The 18,359-nt window shown below is 46.9% G+C and overlaps 1 protein-coding gene across 2 annotated transcripts in view; it reads right to left on the bottom strand.

Moving 5' to 3' along the window:
- Positions 1–18,359, bottom strand: part of MYH9 (myosin heavy chain 9) — an 807,001-nt gene that overhangs the window by 450,965 nt on the left and 337,677 nt on the right. For both annotated transcript variants that reach the window (XM_033935132.1, XM_033935133.1), the window contains exon 15: positions 4,736–4,850. In XM_033935132.1, the coding sequence (XP_033791023.1) occupies positions 4,736–4,850 (115 nt within the window). The remainder of the gene's footprint in view (positions 1–4,735; positions 4,851–18,359) is intronic.

Raw genomic sequence — 18,359 nt, 5'->3', positions numbered from 1 at the left:
ATCAGGGTCCCGAATCTGAGAGCCACGATCTCGAGACTCCGGCGTGGAGGGTTCCAGGTGTCGGGTTTTGCGCGCCGACTTACCCGACCTCATAGATACGGTACCAGGAGACGTGACCTGCTGTGTTGGTACCGAGGTCTGCACCGCCTGGTGTTGAGCTCTCGGTTCCGGTGCTAAGATTGGCATCGAAGTCGAGGAGGTAGTGTGACCCGGTACCGACAAAGTGGATGCCGATAAAAGAGGGCGCTCCACTGTCGGTACCGGTGGCTCAGACCGGACCAGGACTGGAAGGCTCGGTGTCAAAGTGCGGGAAGGAGTTGTTGCAACTGCTTCTTAAGTTGCACTTGCAGGACAGCAGCAATCCGCTCGTCCAGCGAAGGCATCGATACCGCTTTTTTCTTCTGCGGTACCTGTGGTGCCGCTCTACGCTCCGAGGATGAGGACCCCGATGTCGAGGGGCTCACCTCAATAGGAGCGGAGCGCTTCCGTGGACGCCTCGAGGTCGGCAGGACTGGACTCGCTGCTACTGAGACCGGAGGACGCTCCAACGGGGAAGGCTTCTTAGCCGGCTTACCTGTAGGGTGCGACGCCGGCGCGGTATTGCGCGGTGTCGACGAAGTAGGTACCGACTGAGATGGTGCCGATGTCGGTGCCGGTGCTGCGGAATCAGACATCTCGGCGCCTAATAACAACCGCTGTTGGATCTGGCGATTTTTTAGAGTTCTCTTCTTTAAAGTCGCACAGCGGGTGCAGGTGGACGCTCGATGGTCAGGACCAAGATACTGCAGACACCAGTTGTGCGGGTCTGTCAGTGAAATTGGTCGAGCGCACCGCTGGCACTTTTTAAACCCGGGTTGAGGGGGCATGAAAGTGAAAACGGCTTCTGCCAAATCGAAGGCCAAGGCCTCGATGATGGCAACAGGCCCTGCCGGGGCGAAGCGAAAGAAAAGAAGAGAAATAAAGAAAACTTTATTTCCAAAAGGGGTTTACGCGAGCGGGAAGGGCGATTACAAAAAACTCGAAACGTGTCTTCTTAGCTCTGCGGAAACTAAGAAACTGGGGACCGCACGCCTCTGTCGGGCGGGAGGGCACTCGCGCGTGCGCGGTGCGGCCTACTAGAACTTTCCAAGTTCTTAGAGTGCAATCACTCTAAAATTGTCCGTACCGGGGCTCCGTCGGTGCCGTCACCCATCAGTCAAGAATATGCTGCCTGCTTGTCCTGGGATAATACAAAATATGATCTAAAGACCCTATTTCAAGATTACAATGCCAGCATCTATTAGACTTTGAACTATTCAACTTCTGTAATCTAACTGGGGTCCAAAATGCTCTATGCAATAGAAAAAACCATGTTTGTCTCATAGATGCAGACAATGTACAGATTTCTATTCCGCCATTACCATGCAGTTTTTATGGCGGATTACAAAAGATTTATTAATGGGGGTTACAATGGAAGAACAATTGTCATTTCTAGAGTTGTAAACAGTAAGGTCATTTGTCAGATCTCAAGTGGTGAAAAGTGAAGAAGAGTAGGTAGATATTTATGAATAGAGGGTAACAAAGGAAGATCATTTGTCATTTCTCAGGTTGTACAGAGAAGGTCAGGTAGTTTCAGTGTGGAGGGAGGGAGGAATGACGGAGTAAGTGAAGTTAGGACTGATTCAGGAATTTCTTGAAGAATATAGTTTTTATTTCTTTTCTGAATATCTTGTAGTCTGGGGTGGTTATCAGAAGGTTGGAGATCTGGTTATCTAGTTTTGCGGCTTGAGTGGCTAGGAGGCCATCATATAATTCTGTCCGTTTTACTTCTTTGATCGGGGGTGTGTGAATGGGGAGTGCGTTTTTCTATGTCTGGTTGAGGATGCTTGGATGAGGTGGTTGTTCAGGTAGGATGGGCTGTCTCCGTTTAGAGTTTTAAATAACATGCAGAGGAATTTAAATAGTATTCTTTCTTGGATTGGTAGCCAGAAACTTCTAGAAATTGTTCTGCTTTGCACCATGGATGGTCATGCAGTACAAAACTAGCAAGTGTCATTAGGATATGTAGAAAAAAACAATGTAATTTTAGAAAGATTTCATCTTCAGTATGTCATTGTATGTAGCTGAGTTTTTAAATTGCTTGAATGCTACCTTTGCCAAAATAGTGCTCCGATATGAGCAATATTTCAAGCTAGCCACCCTGTGAAATATGCTTTCAAATGTCACAACAGCTGAACAAAATTAGAAAATTTTGGCCTCCTTAATTTCACAGTGAAGAGATTTGCTGGTATAAAGTTCTATGCATTAAACACTCCAGTAGCGTCATCAGTTTTATAAATCTTTCACTTTTCACTTAAAAGGCTGTGCAAACCACTAAAACTGAAAAGCAAATCAAAAGAACAGACCTAAGCATGTCACCCTCCTCACCTTGAATAAAAAAAAATCATGCAAAATGGGATGCAAGTGCAGTATTAACAGGGCTACAAACTGAAATCTAGCCATGTGTTTGTTTTAACTAGGGCTGTGGATTTAATAGGTTAATGCAGGGGTGTCAAAGTCCCTCCTCGAGGGCCGGAATCCAGTCGGGTTTTCTGGATTTCCCCAATGAATATGCATTGAAAGCAGTGCATGCACACAGATCTCATGCATATTCATTGGGGAAATCCTGAAAACCCGACTGGATTCTGGCCCTCGAGGACCGACTTTGACACCTGTGGGTTAATGTGATCAACGCTTTACATTTTTAACACCCACTAATATATTTAATTGCATTTAACACAGCAGGCAGAAGGCTGGCTCTTCTGGACTCAACAGGAAGTTACATCAAATTTTGATGTAACTGCTTGTTTCTGGGTCCAGTAGAGCCAGCCACAGGCTACCCCTCCTCATTCCCTTGAAGCTTTGGTTTCACCTTGCTCCACAGAGCTGCATCACCAGCATTGCACAGTCGGCCTAGAGCAGGGCCTTGAGCATGTGTGCATGTTCAAGGCCTGAATGTTCCTTCACACATAAAATTTCCTGCTTTGGAGAAGATGGAAGCCAGCAAGTACAGATGCTCAAGGTTGTGTGATTTTGGTGATGCAGCTTCTAGTCACTGAACTGCAGCTGCCTTGATGCTGGTTCCTACAGATTTTTATCCATTCCTAGGCCACCCAGCACGGAGGTCTCACCACGGGGGAACCCCATTGCAGTTGTCTGCCTGCTCCATTCCTGTCAATTATTACAGGGAAAGAGAAAGGGCAGATGTAGATGGAAGGGGGGGAGAAGGCAGAAAAAATAGGGCAGATGATTTTAAAGGAAGATGGCAGACACTGTTGCATACTGCATGTATAAGTGACTTACAGGGAATGGAACAAGAGATGTTGGACCAGGGGCAGATAGGAAGGGTGGGGAATCTTAATTTTATGATTAATCATGATTAAAAATTTTAATTGTGAAATGAATTGCAATTAAATTTTTTAATTTTCCTGCAGCTCTAGTTTTAACAATAATCATCCATGTAAGGTCAATTTGTGAAGATTATGAGATTATATTCTTGCTATGTTTCATGAAGAACAGTTTGGGGGTTTGTTTGTTTTTTCAGTACTTCAGACACTAACACCATTCTAGCTACAGAAAAAACTGCTTTTTACATGTGCTAGATAATATATCCCTTATAATGTGCAGGTTACCTTTCCTTAGTTGGGCTAATATATTAAGTAATAAACTAGGTGAAAACAGCAGGTTGACTTATTTTCCCTAATGGTCATATTGCACTAAGTGTTCAGTGCGCAAAGCTTATGTGAACGTGTTAAACAAGCCACATCATGTGAGTATCCAAACCATGCCATTGTACCTGAGTTACCATTTTATGCTTTTTTCCCCCAGAGTCAGCTGCATGGTAAGTTTTTAAAATTTTGTCCAAACATCTATGATTAAGAAGAAGTACAGAATGAAAAGATGCAAAACTGAAAAAATCCCACACTGTATAAAACAGTGTATCGCAAACTGTGTGCCGCGACACACCAGTGTGCCTCCTGAGATTTCTGGTGTGCCGCGACACACTGGCGAAGAGGAGAGTTGTCCATGTTGGCTGCCTGCCTACAGAACGTACCTCTCGTGGTGAGAGGCACGTTCTGTAAGAAGTCAGCCGGCACGATGACTCTCCTCATGGCTGGCATATTTCCTCTTCTCCCCGCACCTCCCGGATCCCTGTAACAGCGGGGTCACAGCCAGATGGGCCTCTGCGCGTGACTTCATCAGGTCAACTTCCGGGTGCCTTCCAGCCGGTGCACTGGATTTAGTGTGCTGCCAGCTGGAAAAGTTTGCGAGACACTGGTATAAAAGGAAAGGGGGGGGGCTAGAGTAAAGGTGTGCCTGGGAGATAGGAAAAAAAACCAAAACATGCACTGGTTTCTCTGGACATTTGAGATTAATTTAGTAAGAGCTAAACAGGAGAAAACTTTTAATCTGCTAAATATCAAATATGTTTTAGATTTTTTTTAGTTACATAAATCTTCAAAATCCAATCAAATCTGCTACACTACCACAGAATTTTTGCACCTCATACTATGCCAAATATCAATGAGGAAGAAGGGAAGATTCCTACTCAATTGTGGACTGACTGGCCACATACCTTTCAGAGGCAGATAAAAAGAAGGATCCCTGCCTTCCCTAGCCAAATAAGTGCAAAAAAAAAAAAAGTTAGCTGCTGCTTGTCTAGAGACAAGTGTCAGTCCAGGGACGCTCTTAAAATCATGAACAGATTATTCCTTACCATCCTTCCAAAGTTCAGAAACAAATTTATCAGAGGACTGGTGTAATAATGTAGCAATATTATCATTCAGAGGGTCCATATTCTTCATTAACCACTCATCTGCTTTGTAGTCCACCTGTATGGAGATATTAACAGCACTTTACCAGTTAAAATACTTAAAGTGGATGACTCAGGTCAAATCATTCTATTCCCCACACCAGGAGTGCTACCAAGGAAAATCAAACTACCGTATATACTAGTGCTGCCCGATTCAGGAAAAAAAAATTTGCCTCGATTTTCCTGCCAAATTGAGTGTTTTTTTCAAACTCCTGGTGGGTTTATTTTAGACTCTTCACTCCCTTTGCCCTCTCCTATCCACACTGACGCTGTGGTGTAAACAAAATAAACAACAACAAAAAAAATACTTTTCCTCTCTGTTAAATCCTAGCTCGCTTCCAGGGGTCTTAACACCAGCTCTGGCAGGATACACATTTCAAATCTGATATATTGTAATCTCAAAACAGAAAATAAAATTATTTTTTCTACCTTTTGTTGTCTGGTCATTATTCAAATAATGTTGGTCCCAGGCTCAGGTTGTCTTCTGATCAGGGTCTCCTTCTTTCTTCTTGCTAACCATCCATCTTGTCCTCCCCTTTCATTTCCCTTCCCTGGAGGTCTGGCATCTTTCCTTTTTATCATCTCCATCCCCGCAGCTACAGCGATGGACCCCACCATCCCCAGATCTCTCCTTTTCTCAACTACCCTTCATCCAGCATCTCTCCCTCCTTCCCCACCACCCCAGGGTCCACCAGCTCTCCCTTTCTCTTCCCAACTACCCTCCTATCCAGTATCTCTATTCCCCACCTCCCCTCCACACCATCCCTTGTGTCCAACTTCTCTCCCCTTCTGTTCCTTCCTTCCCTAAATTCTATTGTCCACCCTCTCTCCTCTGTTTTTATACCCATTGTTTTTAGACTCATTATCCCCCCCCCCCCCGTTATATGCACGTCTTTGAACCCCTTCTTCCCTCCCTCCATGTACTTCTACACTAGGGCCACCCTCCCCAGAAGGCCTGCCCCCAACTCCTGAAGGCCTGCATGTTCCCCAGCTTCCCTCCCCCCGAAGGCCTGCATGCTTCCTTCCTCTGAAGGCCTGCATGTTTGGCCAGCTTCCCCGCTCTTACCTTAACATAATATGGCAACCTGCCATATCGCCGGTGCTGTAGTGATCCTTGCAGCTGCTGTCGTCAGCGGCACATTCCCTCTGCCATGGTCCCACCCCTCTTCTGACGTCAAGGGCAGGATCGTGGCAGAGGGAACATGTCGCTGAGGACGACGGTAGCTGCAAGAATTGCTATAGCACCAGCGATCCTGCAGGCTGCCGTATTATGTTAAGGTAAGAGTGGGGAAGCTGGCCGAACATGCAGGCCTTCGGAGGAGGAGGGGGATGCAGGCCTTCCCAACTGATCCTTTCCCCCTCTCCCCCTAAAGCAGCAGGGGACAGCCAGCAAGAGGCAGCACTGCCGCTCCTGCTTTAGGGAGGTGGGTTGGTCACCGAATCAGGAGGCCAATTTTTTTTTTAAAAGCAAATAGATTCAAATCGGTGAATCGATTTGAATTGTAAATCGGACAGCACTAGTATATACTTGAATATCCTAGCCACACAAGCAGCAAAACTCGACAACCAAATCTCCAATCTACTAATTATGACCCCAGACTACAAAACATTCAGAAAAGAAATAAAGGCTCTACTCTTCAAGAAATTCCTGCAAACGAACGACTTAATACCACTAGCTCCTTCCCAATTCCCAATACCACTCCCCAATAGTTTCCCGAGTCCCCAAAGCAACCTCATCTCCTCCTTATCTCCTCTAGAAATGACCAGATATCTTCTTCATGTAAAACCTTTTTTGTAATTCTTTTGTAATCCGCCTTGAACCGCAAGGCAATGGTGGAATAGAATCTCTAATGTAATGTAATATAAACCAACTCAAATATAAACCAAGGTAAACCTTTTCTTTATTTATTTATGATGATTAAACATTAATATCAAGCATTATAACTTGTACAGAAAGAAGTTAAACATGGGAACAAATTCCATTAAAGTTTCCACTTTAACAATAAAAGAAAAAAATAAAGAACATAATCATAAGTTTAACTTTACTCAAGATTTAACAAGCAGTGAGAAACATAAGTAAATATTCAAAGTATATCAAAGGCTATAGAGCTGAGAGCTAATGCCTAATTCAATCTAAAGAGCTGAAGATTTTTGTCACTATTCTCCAAACGAGATAGTGACAAAAAGGTAGTCAATTGAAAAGGTTCAAAGAAAACACACTTAATTACACGGTGATACACAATACACTTACAGGAATGTCTTAAATCAGTGGTCTCAAACTCATGGCCACATGCGGCCCGCCAGGTACTATTTTGAGGCCCTCGGTATGTTTATCATAATCACAAAAGTGAAATAAAACAGTTTCTTGATCATATGTCTCTTTAGCTATAAATTACAATATATACAATATACAATTATTAAGACACAGCCAAAAGGAAAGATTTATAAACTCTAAAGAGTTTTACCTCATGCAAAATTGTCATTTCTTTAATAAGACATTAACTATTTTTTTCTGAGGCCCTCCAAGTACCTACAAATCTAAAATGTGGCCCTGCAAAGGGTATGAGTTTGAGACCACTGTCTTAAATAGAATGTAGCCCCTAAAGCTATGACACTTGGCTTAAGAAGAAGAAACTCACGTCTGCACTTCTGAATAAGTCAGGAAACATCTGAATTTTAAAACCAAGAAATTCTTTCTGCCTGTTCTTAAAGAATAATCTCAAAATCCATGCTTTATTTGGTAGAGGAGCTACCAATAATATTAATGTAACTGGAATTCCCATTTCTTTATCTGTTGTCTCAAGCAAAGTTGATACATCCAATACTTCTTGATTAATAGTCATTTGGTGTTGAATTTGACTTCTAATAGGCAGACAGTAGACCTGAGAGAATGGAGGTAGACATTCCTCCGAAATTCCCAGAATTTCCTGTAAATATCTATCATTTCCCTAAGGGATACCATAGCGACCCCTGGGAAATTAATCAATCTTAAATTATTACTACGAGCACTGTTCTCTAAAGATTCAATTTTCCTCCTAAGATTTGTATTATCTTTAATTAATGTCTCTTAAATATGTTTAAAGGATATTAAGTCCTGTTCAATTTTCCATAGTAGATTTAGAAAGAATCATGTCCATTTTTAAATCCTTTATCTCTTTTGAATGTTCAATTAGTTCCCGCTTTATTTGAATTTCCATAATACAGGGTTTGCTGGGAAAATAAATCTTTCCTTGCCAATTTTGAAGATAACTCATTATATGCCATTCAGCATATCACAAGTAATTGGAAAAACTACAGTAGACTCAATTATAATTTCTGGTGGAACAGCACAGTTACTTACCGTAACAGGTGTTATCCAGGGACAGCAGGCAGATATTCTTAACATATGGGTGACGTCACCGACGGAGCCCCGGTACGGACCTTTTTAACTAGAAAGTTCTAGTTGGCCGCACCGCGCATGCGCGAGTGCCTTCCCGCCCGACGGAGGAGTGCGTGGTCTCCAGTTAGGATAAGCCAGCTAAGAAGCCAACCCGGGGAGGTGGGTGGGTCGTAAGAATATCTGCCTGCTGTCCCTGGATAACACCTGTTACGGTAAGTAACTGTGCTTTATCCCAGGACAAGCAGGCAGCATATTCTTAACGTATGGGTGACCTCCAAGCTAACAAAGAGGGAGGAGGGATGGTTGGCCATTAGGAAAATAAATTTTGTAACACAGATTGACCAAAGTGCCCATCCCGTCTGGAGAAGGTATCCAGACAGTAGTGAGTAGTGAATGTGTGAACTGAAGACCAAGTGGCCGCCTTGCAGATTTCCTCAATAGGCGTGGAACGGAGGAAAGCCACAGAAGCAGCCATAGCCCTGACTTTATGGGCCGTGACAGCTCCTTCCAGTGACAGGCCGGCCCGAGCATAACAGAACGCAATACAGGCAGCAAGCCAATTGGACAGCGTTCATTTAGACACAGGGTGACCTAGACGGTTAGGATCGAAGGTCAGAAAGAGTTGAGGAGAGGAGCGGTGAGCCCTGGTACGGTCAAGGTAGTACGCCAGGGCACGCTTACAATCCAGCGTGTGAAGAGCCTGTTCCCCAGGATGAGAATGGGGTTTTGGGAAGAAGACAGGTAGCACGATGGACTGGTTGAGGTGAAAGGCTGAAACCACCTTAGGAAGGAATTTAGGATGGGTACGCAGAACCACCTTGTCATGGTGAAAAACAGTGAACGGTGGATCGGCGACCAGTGCATGTAGCTCACTAACCCTCCTGGCAGAGGTGATGGCAATGAGGAAAAGCACCTTCCATGTGAGAAGTTTGAGCGAGGTAGTAGCAAGAGGCTCAAAAGGAGGTTTCATGAGGGCTGACAAAACCACATTGAGGTCCCAGACGACCGGGGGAGGCTGAAGAGGTGGTTTGATATTGAAGAGGCCTCTCATGAACCGGGAAACCAGAGGATGAGCCGTGAGGGGTTTTCCGAGGATAGGCTCGTGAAAAGCAGTGATGGCACTGAGGTGGACTCTGATCGAGGTAGACTTGAGACCAGCGTTAGACAGAGAGAGCAAATAGTCCAGTACGGTTTCCACCGCTAATGAGGTGGGATTGTGATGATGCAGGAGGCACCAAGAGGAGAACCGGGTCCATTTCTGATGGTAACATTGGAGTGTGGAGGGTTTCCTGGAGGCATCCAAAATGCGACGGACAGGCTGAGACAGGCTTTCTGGAGAGGTCAGCCCGAGAGAAACCAAGCTGTCAGGTGGAGGGAAGACAGATTGGGATGTAGCAGAGACTGATGTTGCTGCGTAAGCAGAGAAGGAAATACAGGAAGAGGAATGGGCTCCCTGGAGCTGAGTTGAAGCAGGAGGGAGAACCAGTGTTGTCTGGGCCACCGAGGGGCGATGAGAATCATGGTGGCCCTGTCCTTGCGGAGTTTGAACAGGGTCCGCAACATCAGAGGAAGTGGAGGGAAGGCATAGAGGAACCGATCCGTCCAGTCGAGTAGGAATGCATCCGGTGCCAGACGATGTGGAGAGAAGAGTCTGGAACAGAACTGGGGCAGCTGATGGTTGTGAGGAGCTGCAAAGAGGTCCACCTGCGGAGTGCCCCAGCGAGCAAAGATGGAGTGGAGAGTGGGAGGATCCAGGGTCCACTCGTGAGGTTGAAGGATGCGGCTGAGCTGGTCGGCCAGGGAGTTCTGTTTGCCCTGGATATAGACCGCTTTGAGATAAAGATTGTGGGCTGTGGCCCAGGTCCAAATTCGGAGGGCCTCCTGACAAAGGAGACGAGATCCGGTGCCGCCTTGCTTGTTGATGTAGTACATGGCGACTTGGTTGTCCGTGCACAGGAGAAGAACCTGAGGATAGAGAAGGTGCTGGAAGGCCTTGAGAGCATAAAACATGGCTCTGAGTTCCAGGAAATTGATGTGATGTTGACGCTCCTGAGGGGTCCAGAGTCCCTGGGTGCGTAGATCCCCTATGTGAGCTCCCCATGCATAGGGGGAGGCATCTGTGGTGATGATCATGGAATGAGGGGGTGGATGAAAAAGGAGGCCCCTGGAAAGATTTGAGGAGTTCAACCACCATTGAAGAGATCGCTGAAGAGACGATGTCACAGAGATGGGATGAGAAAGAGGATCCCTGGTCTGTGACCATTGGTTGGCGAGGGTCCATTGCGGTATCCTCAGATGGAGTCGCGCCAGAGGAACCACATGGACTGTCGAGGCCATGTGACCCAGAAGAATCATCATCTGGCGAGCAGGGATGGATGGTTGGAGGAGCACCTGTCGACAGAGGTGAAGCAGTGTCCAGTGCCGGTCGGCAGGAAGGAACGCTCTCATGACGTTGGTATCGAGAAGTGCTCCGATGAACTGAAGGCGCTGCGTGGGAAGCAGATGCGACTTGGGATAATTGATCTCGAACCCCAAGAGATGGAGGAAAGAGATGGTGTGGTGAGTTGATTGCAGCACAAGTGGAGAGGTTGTTGCTTTCACCAACCAATCGTCCAAGTAGGGGAACACTTGTAGGTTGTGGGACCTGAGACAGGCCGCTACCACAATCAGGCACTTGGTGAACACCCTGGGTGATGATGCGAGACCAAAGGGTAGCACTTTGTACTGATAGTGGTGATTCAGTATCTGGAATCGGAGGTAGCGACGTGAAGCCTGATGGATTGGGATGTGAGTGTAGGCCTCCTTGAGGTCCAGGGAACATAGCCAGTCGTGTTGAGACAGAAGAGGATAAAGTGTGGCAAGGGAGAGCATCCTGAACTTTTCCTTGACCAAACACTTGTTGAGGTTCCTGAGGTCGAGGATAGGACGAAGATCCCCTGTTTTCTTGGGTACCAAGAAGTAGCGGGAGTAAAATCCCTGACCTCTTTGGTCTGGTGGAACTTCTTCGATGGCATTGAGAAGGAGGAGGGATTGGACCTCCCTGAGGAGGAGTGGAGTTTGGGAGGAGTGAGAAGCAGACTCTACGGGAGGAAGGTCTGCAGGAAGAGTCTGGAACCTTAGTGAGTATCCGTGACGGATGATGTTTAGAACCCACAGGTCTGATGTGATGGCCTCCCAGCGTCGTAGAAAGATGGTGAGGCGGCCCCCGATAGGTTGAGGCAGAGGCAGCGAGGGTTGGAGACTGGCTATGCCCTGGAGAAAGGAGTCAAAAGGGCTGAGGAGGCTTAGTTTGAGGGAGAGGCTTGGCCGTCTGGTGAGATTGCGAGCGAGCCTGAGAGTGTTGTTGTTGTTGTTGGCGAGGCCGACGAGATTGCTGTTGAGGAGGATTAAGTGGCCTAGCAGAAAAACGACGTTGGTAAGAGGACTGAGGTCTGTATGGTCGTGTTGGCGGAGTCTTCTTTTTAGGCTTAATGAGGGTGTCCCATCTCGTCTCATGAGCCGAAAGTTTTTGTGTCGTGGTATCCAGAGACTCCCCAAAAAGTTCATCACCAAGACAGGGCGCGTTGGCAAGGCGGTCTTGGTGGTTCACATCAAGGTCAGATACCCTCAGCCAGGCAAGGCGTCGCATGGCCACTGCCAGAGCAGAGGCTCGGGAGGAGAGCTCGAAAGAGTCATAGATTGAGCGTACCATGAATTTCCTAAGCTGAAGGAGGGTGGAAATTTGTTGCTGAAACAATGGAGCCTTGCGTTCAGGAATATACTTTTGTAGAGCAGAAAGTTGTTGTACCAGATATTTCATGTAAAAAGAAAAATGAAATGAGTAATTGTTGGCTCTGCTAGCCAGCATGGCATTCTGGTACAGGCGCTTTCCAAATTTGTCCATTGTTTTACCCTCTCTGCCAGGAGGGGTGGAAGCATAGACACTGGAACCATGAGATTTTTTGAGAGTGGATTCTACCAGGAGGCTCTCATGTGGCAACTGGGGTTTATCAAATCCTGGGATAGGGATGACCCGGTATAAACTGTCCAGTTTCTTAGGGGCACCTGGAACAGTAAGGGGATTCTCCAAATTTTTATAAAACGTCTCCCGTAGAATATCATGGACGGGAAGTTTGAGAAACTCCTTGGGGGGTTGATCGAAGTCCAAGGCTTCTAGAAAGGCCTGGGACTTCTTGGAGTCGGACTCAAGTGGGATGGAGAGAGCCGCAGACATCTCCCGAAGGAATTTCGTAAATGAGGACTGCTCGGGTTTGGAGGTGGATTCAGCCATTGATGGTTCCTCATCAGTGGAAGAGGCATCCTCCTCGGTACCGAGTGGGGATTGCTCCCATAAGTCTGGGTCCCTGATGGCCGGTTCAGTATGGCGGGTTTTAGAAAGGGACTTGCCAGATCTCATGGATACGGTGCCGGGAGATGAAGACCGGTGCCGATCTCTGTCCCGGGAGGAGTGGTGCCGATCCCGGTCCCGAGACGATCGATGTCGATCCTGGGGCCGGGAGGGGTCCTCCGCCGCGCAGGTCTGGAGTGTAGGCTGGGCCGATAAGACCGGCATGGAAGTGTTCATCGGTACCGAGGGGGTGGCCACTGGCGTAGTGGTGCGAGGCTCGGGCCGGACCGGTACCGGAAGGAGTGGTGCCAGCAGGGTTGGAAGCAGTTCCTGAAGCTGGTGCTGTAGCTGCTCCTGCAATTTGGTCTGGAGGATGGCCGAGATACGGTCCTCCAATGGGGGCACCGGTACCGTTTTACTTTTCTTCGGTACCATAGGTGCTGCTCTACGCTCCGGCGATGAGGAGGCCGATGAAGAGGCACTCACCGTTATCGGAGCGGAGCGCTTGCGGGACGTCGGAAGGATCGGTGTCACCGCCGTGGCTGGAGGGCGCTCGAGGGAAGTGGAAGGCTTCTTAGCCGGCTTACCTGGCGCTATCGACCCCGCAGAAGGATCAGGTGGTGTCGATGTTGACGGTGCCGATTTCGGCGGTGCCGTCGACGTCGGGGTCGGATCCATAGCAGAACCGGTGCCGAAGAGGAGATTCTGCTGGATTTGTCTATTTTTAAGTGTGCGTTTTTGGAGAGTCGCGCAGCGGGTGCAGGTGTCAGCCCGATGTTCCGGACCCAAGCACTGTAGGCACCAGTTGTGTGGGTCCGAAAGGGAAATCGGGCGTGCACACCGCTGGCACTTCTTAAAACCCGGCTGGGGGGGCATGAAGGGAAATACGGCCTCCGCGAAATCAAAGCCGGAGGCTTGTATGATGGCAACAGGCCCCGCCGGGGCCGGTTGAAAAATAAAGGAAAAAAGAAAGTTTTTTTTTTTTTTTTTTTATCAATTAGAAAGAAAACAGAAACCCGAAGGGAAAAAGTAGAAAAAAAATCAGAAATAACGCGAGCGGGAAGGCAAAAAAGGAGTGTTCAACGGCCGTTGAAACCACATGCGTCTTCTTCGCTCCGCGGAAACGAAGAAACTGGAGACCACGCACTCCTCCGTCGGGCGGGAAGGCACTCGCGCATGCGCGGTGCGGCCAACTAGAACTTTCTAGTTAAAAAGGTCCGTACCGGGGCTCCGTCGGTGACGTCACCCATACGTTAAGAATATGCTGCCTGCTTGTCCTGGGATAATCATTATGTCACATATATAAAATGGAAAGAACAATAGCTATACAACAAAGGAATTATAAGAATTTTAATAAAATTTGGAAGCCATTAACTTCTTACTGTAATGAATAAATACCATTTTCTATTGAAATATACACCGTTTAATGTTAGGAAGGGGGAGGCTTTATATATATTAATATTCATATTGGGAAAATAATACAGGGAGTGATGGGGGAGGGTGGTAATTTTATGTATTAAGATAAAATAAAAAGATTGTCAAGTGATGTGTTTAATTGTATTGTTTTAATGTTTGTACACTTGATGTAAGATTTAAAAATGAATAAAGAATTTTTTTTTTTTTTTTTTTTAAAGAATGTTCAATTAGTTTCCCTTCTATATATTGAAAATGGGAACTTATGGCTTTACCAAAGTTAGCCACAAGATCCCATAGCGATTCCAGGGCCACTTCAGCGGGCTTACTTATAAGAATCTGTTCCTGTTTAGTGAAAAAGTGCTCATCGTTGTGAAAATCTTCTTGCCGCTTTTCTCTCTGGACGCATCCGCCTCCCATAATGTGAGTCTCCTACTGAGTTGCCCCAACTTCCAGGCTCTCCGATGTTGCAACACTAGCCTCCAGAGGAGGGAACAATCCAACCTGCGGGGTTTCCTCGCTCCATGGAGAGCTTGTGGTCCGAGGCTGTGAGGGCGGTGCTCTTGCGTCTGGCCCAAGGAGGTCTGCCGCGGTCCCGTCCACTCCTGGCATCTTCAGCAGGCCAACTGCCGACGCCAACGGGACATTTCGCATCCTCCTCAGATGATCTTCAATATTGCCGGTAGAGATTCCTCCAGTGCGCAAGTTTTTACAATCACAATCTTTATCACAACTACAAATTTAATTCCTAGGGGTACTGGTTTGAATTCCCTTGGCCCTTTCAGACTGTTTCACCTATACATTTGAAAAATGAATCGTAAGGAAGATGAAAATAGTAGTAATAACTAGTGGGAGGTATTTATTGTCGGCATCTTTCTTGGATAATTAATTGGACGTGTTTTTAATTCAAATTTTTTGTATTTGTAGTTACCAGCCTATACTCCTCCTGAAGAAGCCATCTTTGGCGAGGGAAGTGACATGATTTTAAATTCACAGAGCACTTTATCACCTACACTGCAATGAAAACAAAAAATATTGCCTACTGGATCAGGCCAATTGGGCCGAGATATGATATGATCAATATCAAACAAGATAATGATTTTTACTACTTATTTGTCATCATTCTATTAACTAGATAGCAGAAAAATCACTATAAGGGACTTGGAAGAAAAGTGTAATGATGGTCCTGATCTGTTTCCCTAACGGTTCGTATTTGTAGAAAACACTTAGACACTGAACACTTTTCACCATATTTATTAATAATTTATTAGTTTAATTTAAAATATGCTATATATTTGAGTGATTCAAGTAAGAACTACTACCACGAAAATTTTCTTCCAAAGTCAGGCAAACTCTGAGGAGCGTTTCTCAGCACGTCAAGCCTGCGGCCATCTTGGATGAGGGTAATCCTTTTCTCTCCCAATAAAGAAGGGGAAAAAAAAAGGTTGACATGAATTTAAACTGGGAGAGGGGGTGTTTATTTAAGTGCCCTGTCTGTCTCTGTACCTTTATGGTCTCTGCTAAAGAAACTGCATTAAAACTGGATGGTGGTCAAGCAACTAAGAACTGCAGGTCCCTCAAGTCATCATCAGGTGGGAAAGCAAAAGTACACGTGCAGTATGGGTGGTTTTAAAGTGACTAGGGGGTCACATGATGCTGAGCTAGAGAGCAGACGCGTGCATCTCGAGCTCCTAGGCCCCGCTCTCCTCATCGGCATTTCAACTGCTTGTTTTTGCTCCTTTGCGCTGCCTTTCACTTGACTGAGGTAGCACGGTGGATGCCCCTTTGGATTCTTACTAACATTGGGCTATGGCAACCAAAACGGTGTGCAAAGACCGGGAGAAGGCTAAACCCGCGGAGCCCAAGATGGCGGAGGGGGATGGCCCGGAGAGCCCTGACGTGAGTTTGGCCTGGCTGCCGGAGGTGGTAGCAGAAGTGAAAGGTGGGATAAAATCCTCCCTAGACCAAAGCTTGCAAACCATAACTGATAAATTGGAGGTTATGGACAGGTGCCTGGAATCTCTAACCAGGGAATTTACTGCCTGCTGCCAGCGCGTTTCGGCGCTGGAAGACACTGTCTCCCAGGTGACCACTGCACAGACGGAGATGCAGACCAGGCTCCAGGCCTTGGAGGTTATGCTGGACACCGCCGAAAATCGCTCCCACCGTGGCAACCTCAGGCTGGTGGGCTTGCCGGAGTCTATTTCAGCGACTGAACTCCGAAGGTTCCTGGAACGCTGGATCGTGGATACTTTGGATTTGCGTTCCAAGGCGGGTCCAGTGCGCATTGAACATGCCCACCGGCTGAGGCCCCAGCACGCTCCTAAGGAGAAGCTGCGAGTGGTAATTTTTAAACTCTTGAACTACGTGCACAAGATGGAAATCCTACGAGCGATCCGATTGAAGGGGCCTCTTAAATTTGAGAATCACACTGTACTATGCTTCCAGGATTACTCTCCACATGTTTCTACTCAATGACGAGCTTACTCCTCTCTCTGTGCTGATCTCTACCGCAAACACATGCAATTTGCCTTATTATATCCTGCCAAGCAGAAGGTATTCTACGAAGGCAAGGCTCACTTTTTTGATCACCTGGCAGATGCCACTTGTTTTGTAGCTCAGATGGCTACTCCTTCCACCAGTTCTGCGCCTTAACTGTGCCCTGAATTGAATTTTGGGTGGTAGTTTGTTGCGCTTTGGCGGAGCTGTTCGCAAACAGCTATCCGACGGTTGAGCCCACCGTGCCGTTATGGCCTTCAGATGTAGCCTGCTTCAGTCTTTTATTTGTTAGCTGTCTCCTGGCTGCGAGGATCCTCCTTTGAATGTTTTCCTGCCTGCCTTACCAACATGGTGTCCTACATCGCTGGATAGACCTGGTTGCCTGGCAGTGGGCCGTTGACATATGGAGACTACCTGCCCAATTGACTTTGACTTTGCCGGCCTGATACTTTGTGTTTTTTTTGGACATCGGGACACTTGAGAGTTTTTCTGTGTGTCTAGGGGGGGGTTCTGCCAGTTGTGTGTATGCTTGGATGTGTGGGGGATGGATGGCTGGGTTTTGGTTTGGGTGGTTGGGAGGTGGGTTTCTTTTATGCCCCGGCCTAGGACTGATGGGGTCTTTTTGGTGGTATTGGCCTTGTCTTTTTGGGTTGCTGGGGTCTGGGTCTATGGCTGCTGTGGGAGGTGGTTGTTGGTAGGGTTATGTCTGGTTGGACGGGTGGAGTGGGGTATTTCTATTTGTGTTCTTGCTATTTCTCTTGCTGGGGTTTGCTTCCCCAGTTATACTACAGGTTTCTCTGGGGTTTGTGCGGGGTTGACTGCTGACCTTTCTTATTGTTTTTGCTTTCCGTTGGGAATTTGTTCAGGAGGGCGGTGCTCTGGTGGGTTCAGGAAAGCCCTGGGTAGTTCTAAGGAACACTGATGTTTCTGAGGGGGGGATGGGGAAGGTTGGGCTTGGTCCGGGGGTTTGGGGTTTCCTTTTGTTTTGTTGTTTTTTATGGGTTGGAGGCTGGGCTGGGGGAGGGCCATCCTGGGGTCTGTTGGGCCCTTATTGGGTCTCGGGAGCCTTTACAGGCCATTTTGGGGGGGTGGGCTGTAGGCTGGAACAGCCCCTCCTTCCTTTTTTATTGTTCTTGTTTTCATTAATGCTTTTGCCCCCTCAGGCCTGCCATGGTTAAACTAATTTCTTGGAATGTTAATGGGGTTACTTCCCCTGTTAAGCGACAAAAGATATTGCAGACTTTTGAATAGCCACAAGGCAGATATTGCTTTTTTGCAGGAGACACACTTGACCTCTCAGGAACATGAGAAATTTGCTCGCTGGTGGGTTGGACGGGTGGTAGGGGCTGGAGTTTTGATTCTTATTCGGAAAACCCTGGAGGTGTATGTGGACCCGTCTGGTTGCTTTGTCTTAGTTTCTAGCCTTTTAGATCGGACACCTTTGCTTCTATGTAATATTTATGCGCTGAATGTCTATGCTAAAGCTTTTTATCTTTCTTTGTTCAAGGTTTTGAGTGATTTTCCTGATTTGCCTCGGATATTTGGGGGCGATTTTAACCTTGTTCATGATCCTGCTGTTGACAAGTCTGATCCCCGTCCACAGGAGCGCATTGATTCTTCTAGGGCAGGGGTCTCAAAGTCCCTCCTTGAGGGCCGCAATCCAGTCGGGTTTTTATGATTTCCCCAATAAATATGCATCCACAACCAGACATAGAAAAACGCATTCCCCATTCATACCCCCCCCCTCCCGATCAAAGAAGTAAAAAGATCTAAACTACACAACGGCCTCCTAGCCACTCAAGCAGCAAGACTGGACAACCAGATCTCCAACCTTCTAATGTCCACCCCAGACTACAAGACATTCAGAAAAGAACTAAAAACTATACTTTTCAAGAAATTCCTGAAACAGC

Source organism: Geotrypetes seraphini, chromosome 2 (assembly GCF_902459505.1).
Source record: "Geotrypetes seraphini chromosome 2, aGeoSer1.1, whole genome shotgun sequence".
Classification (NCBI taxonomy): domain Eukaryota; kingdom Metazoa; phylum Chordata; class Amphibia; order Gymnophiona; family Dermophiidae; genus Geotrypetes; species Geotrypetes seraphini.
The sequence above is the reverse complement of the archived record's forward strand: the minus strand, read 5'-3'. Positions and strand labels throughout refer to the sequence as shown.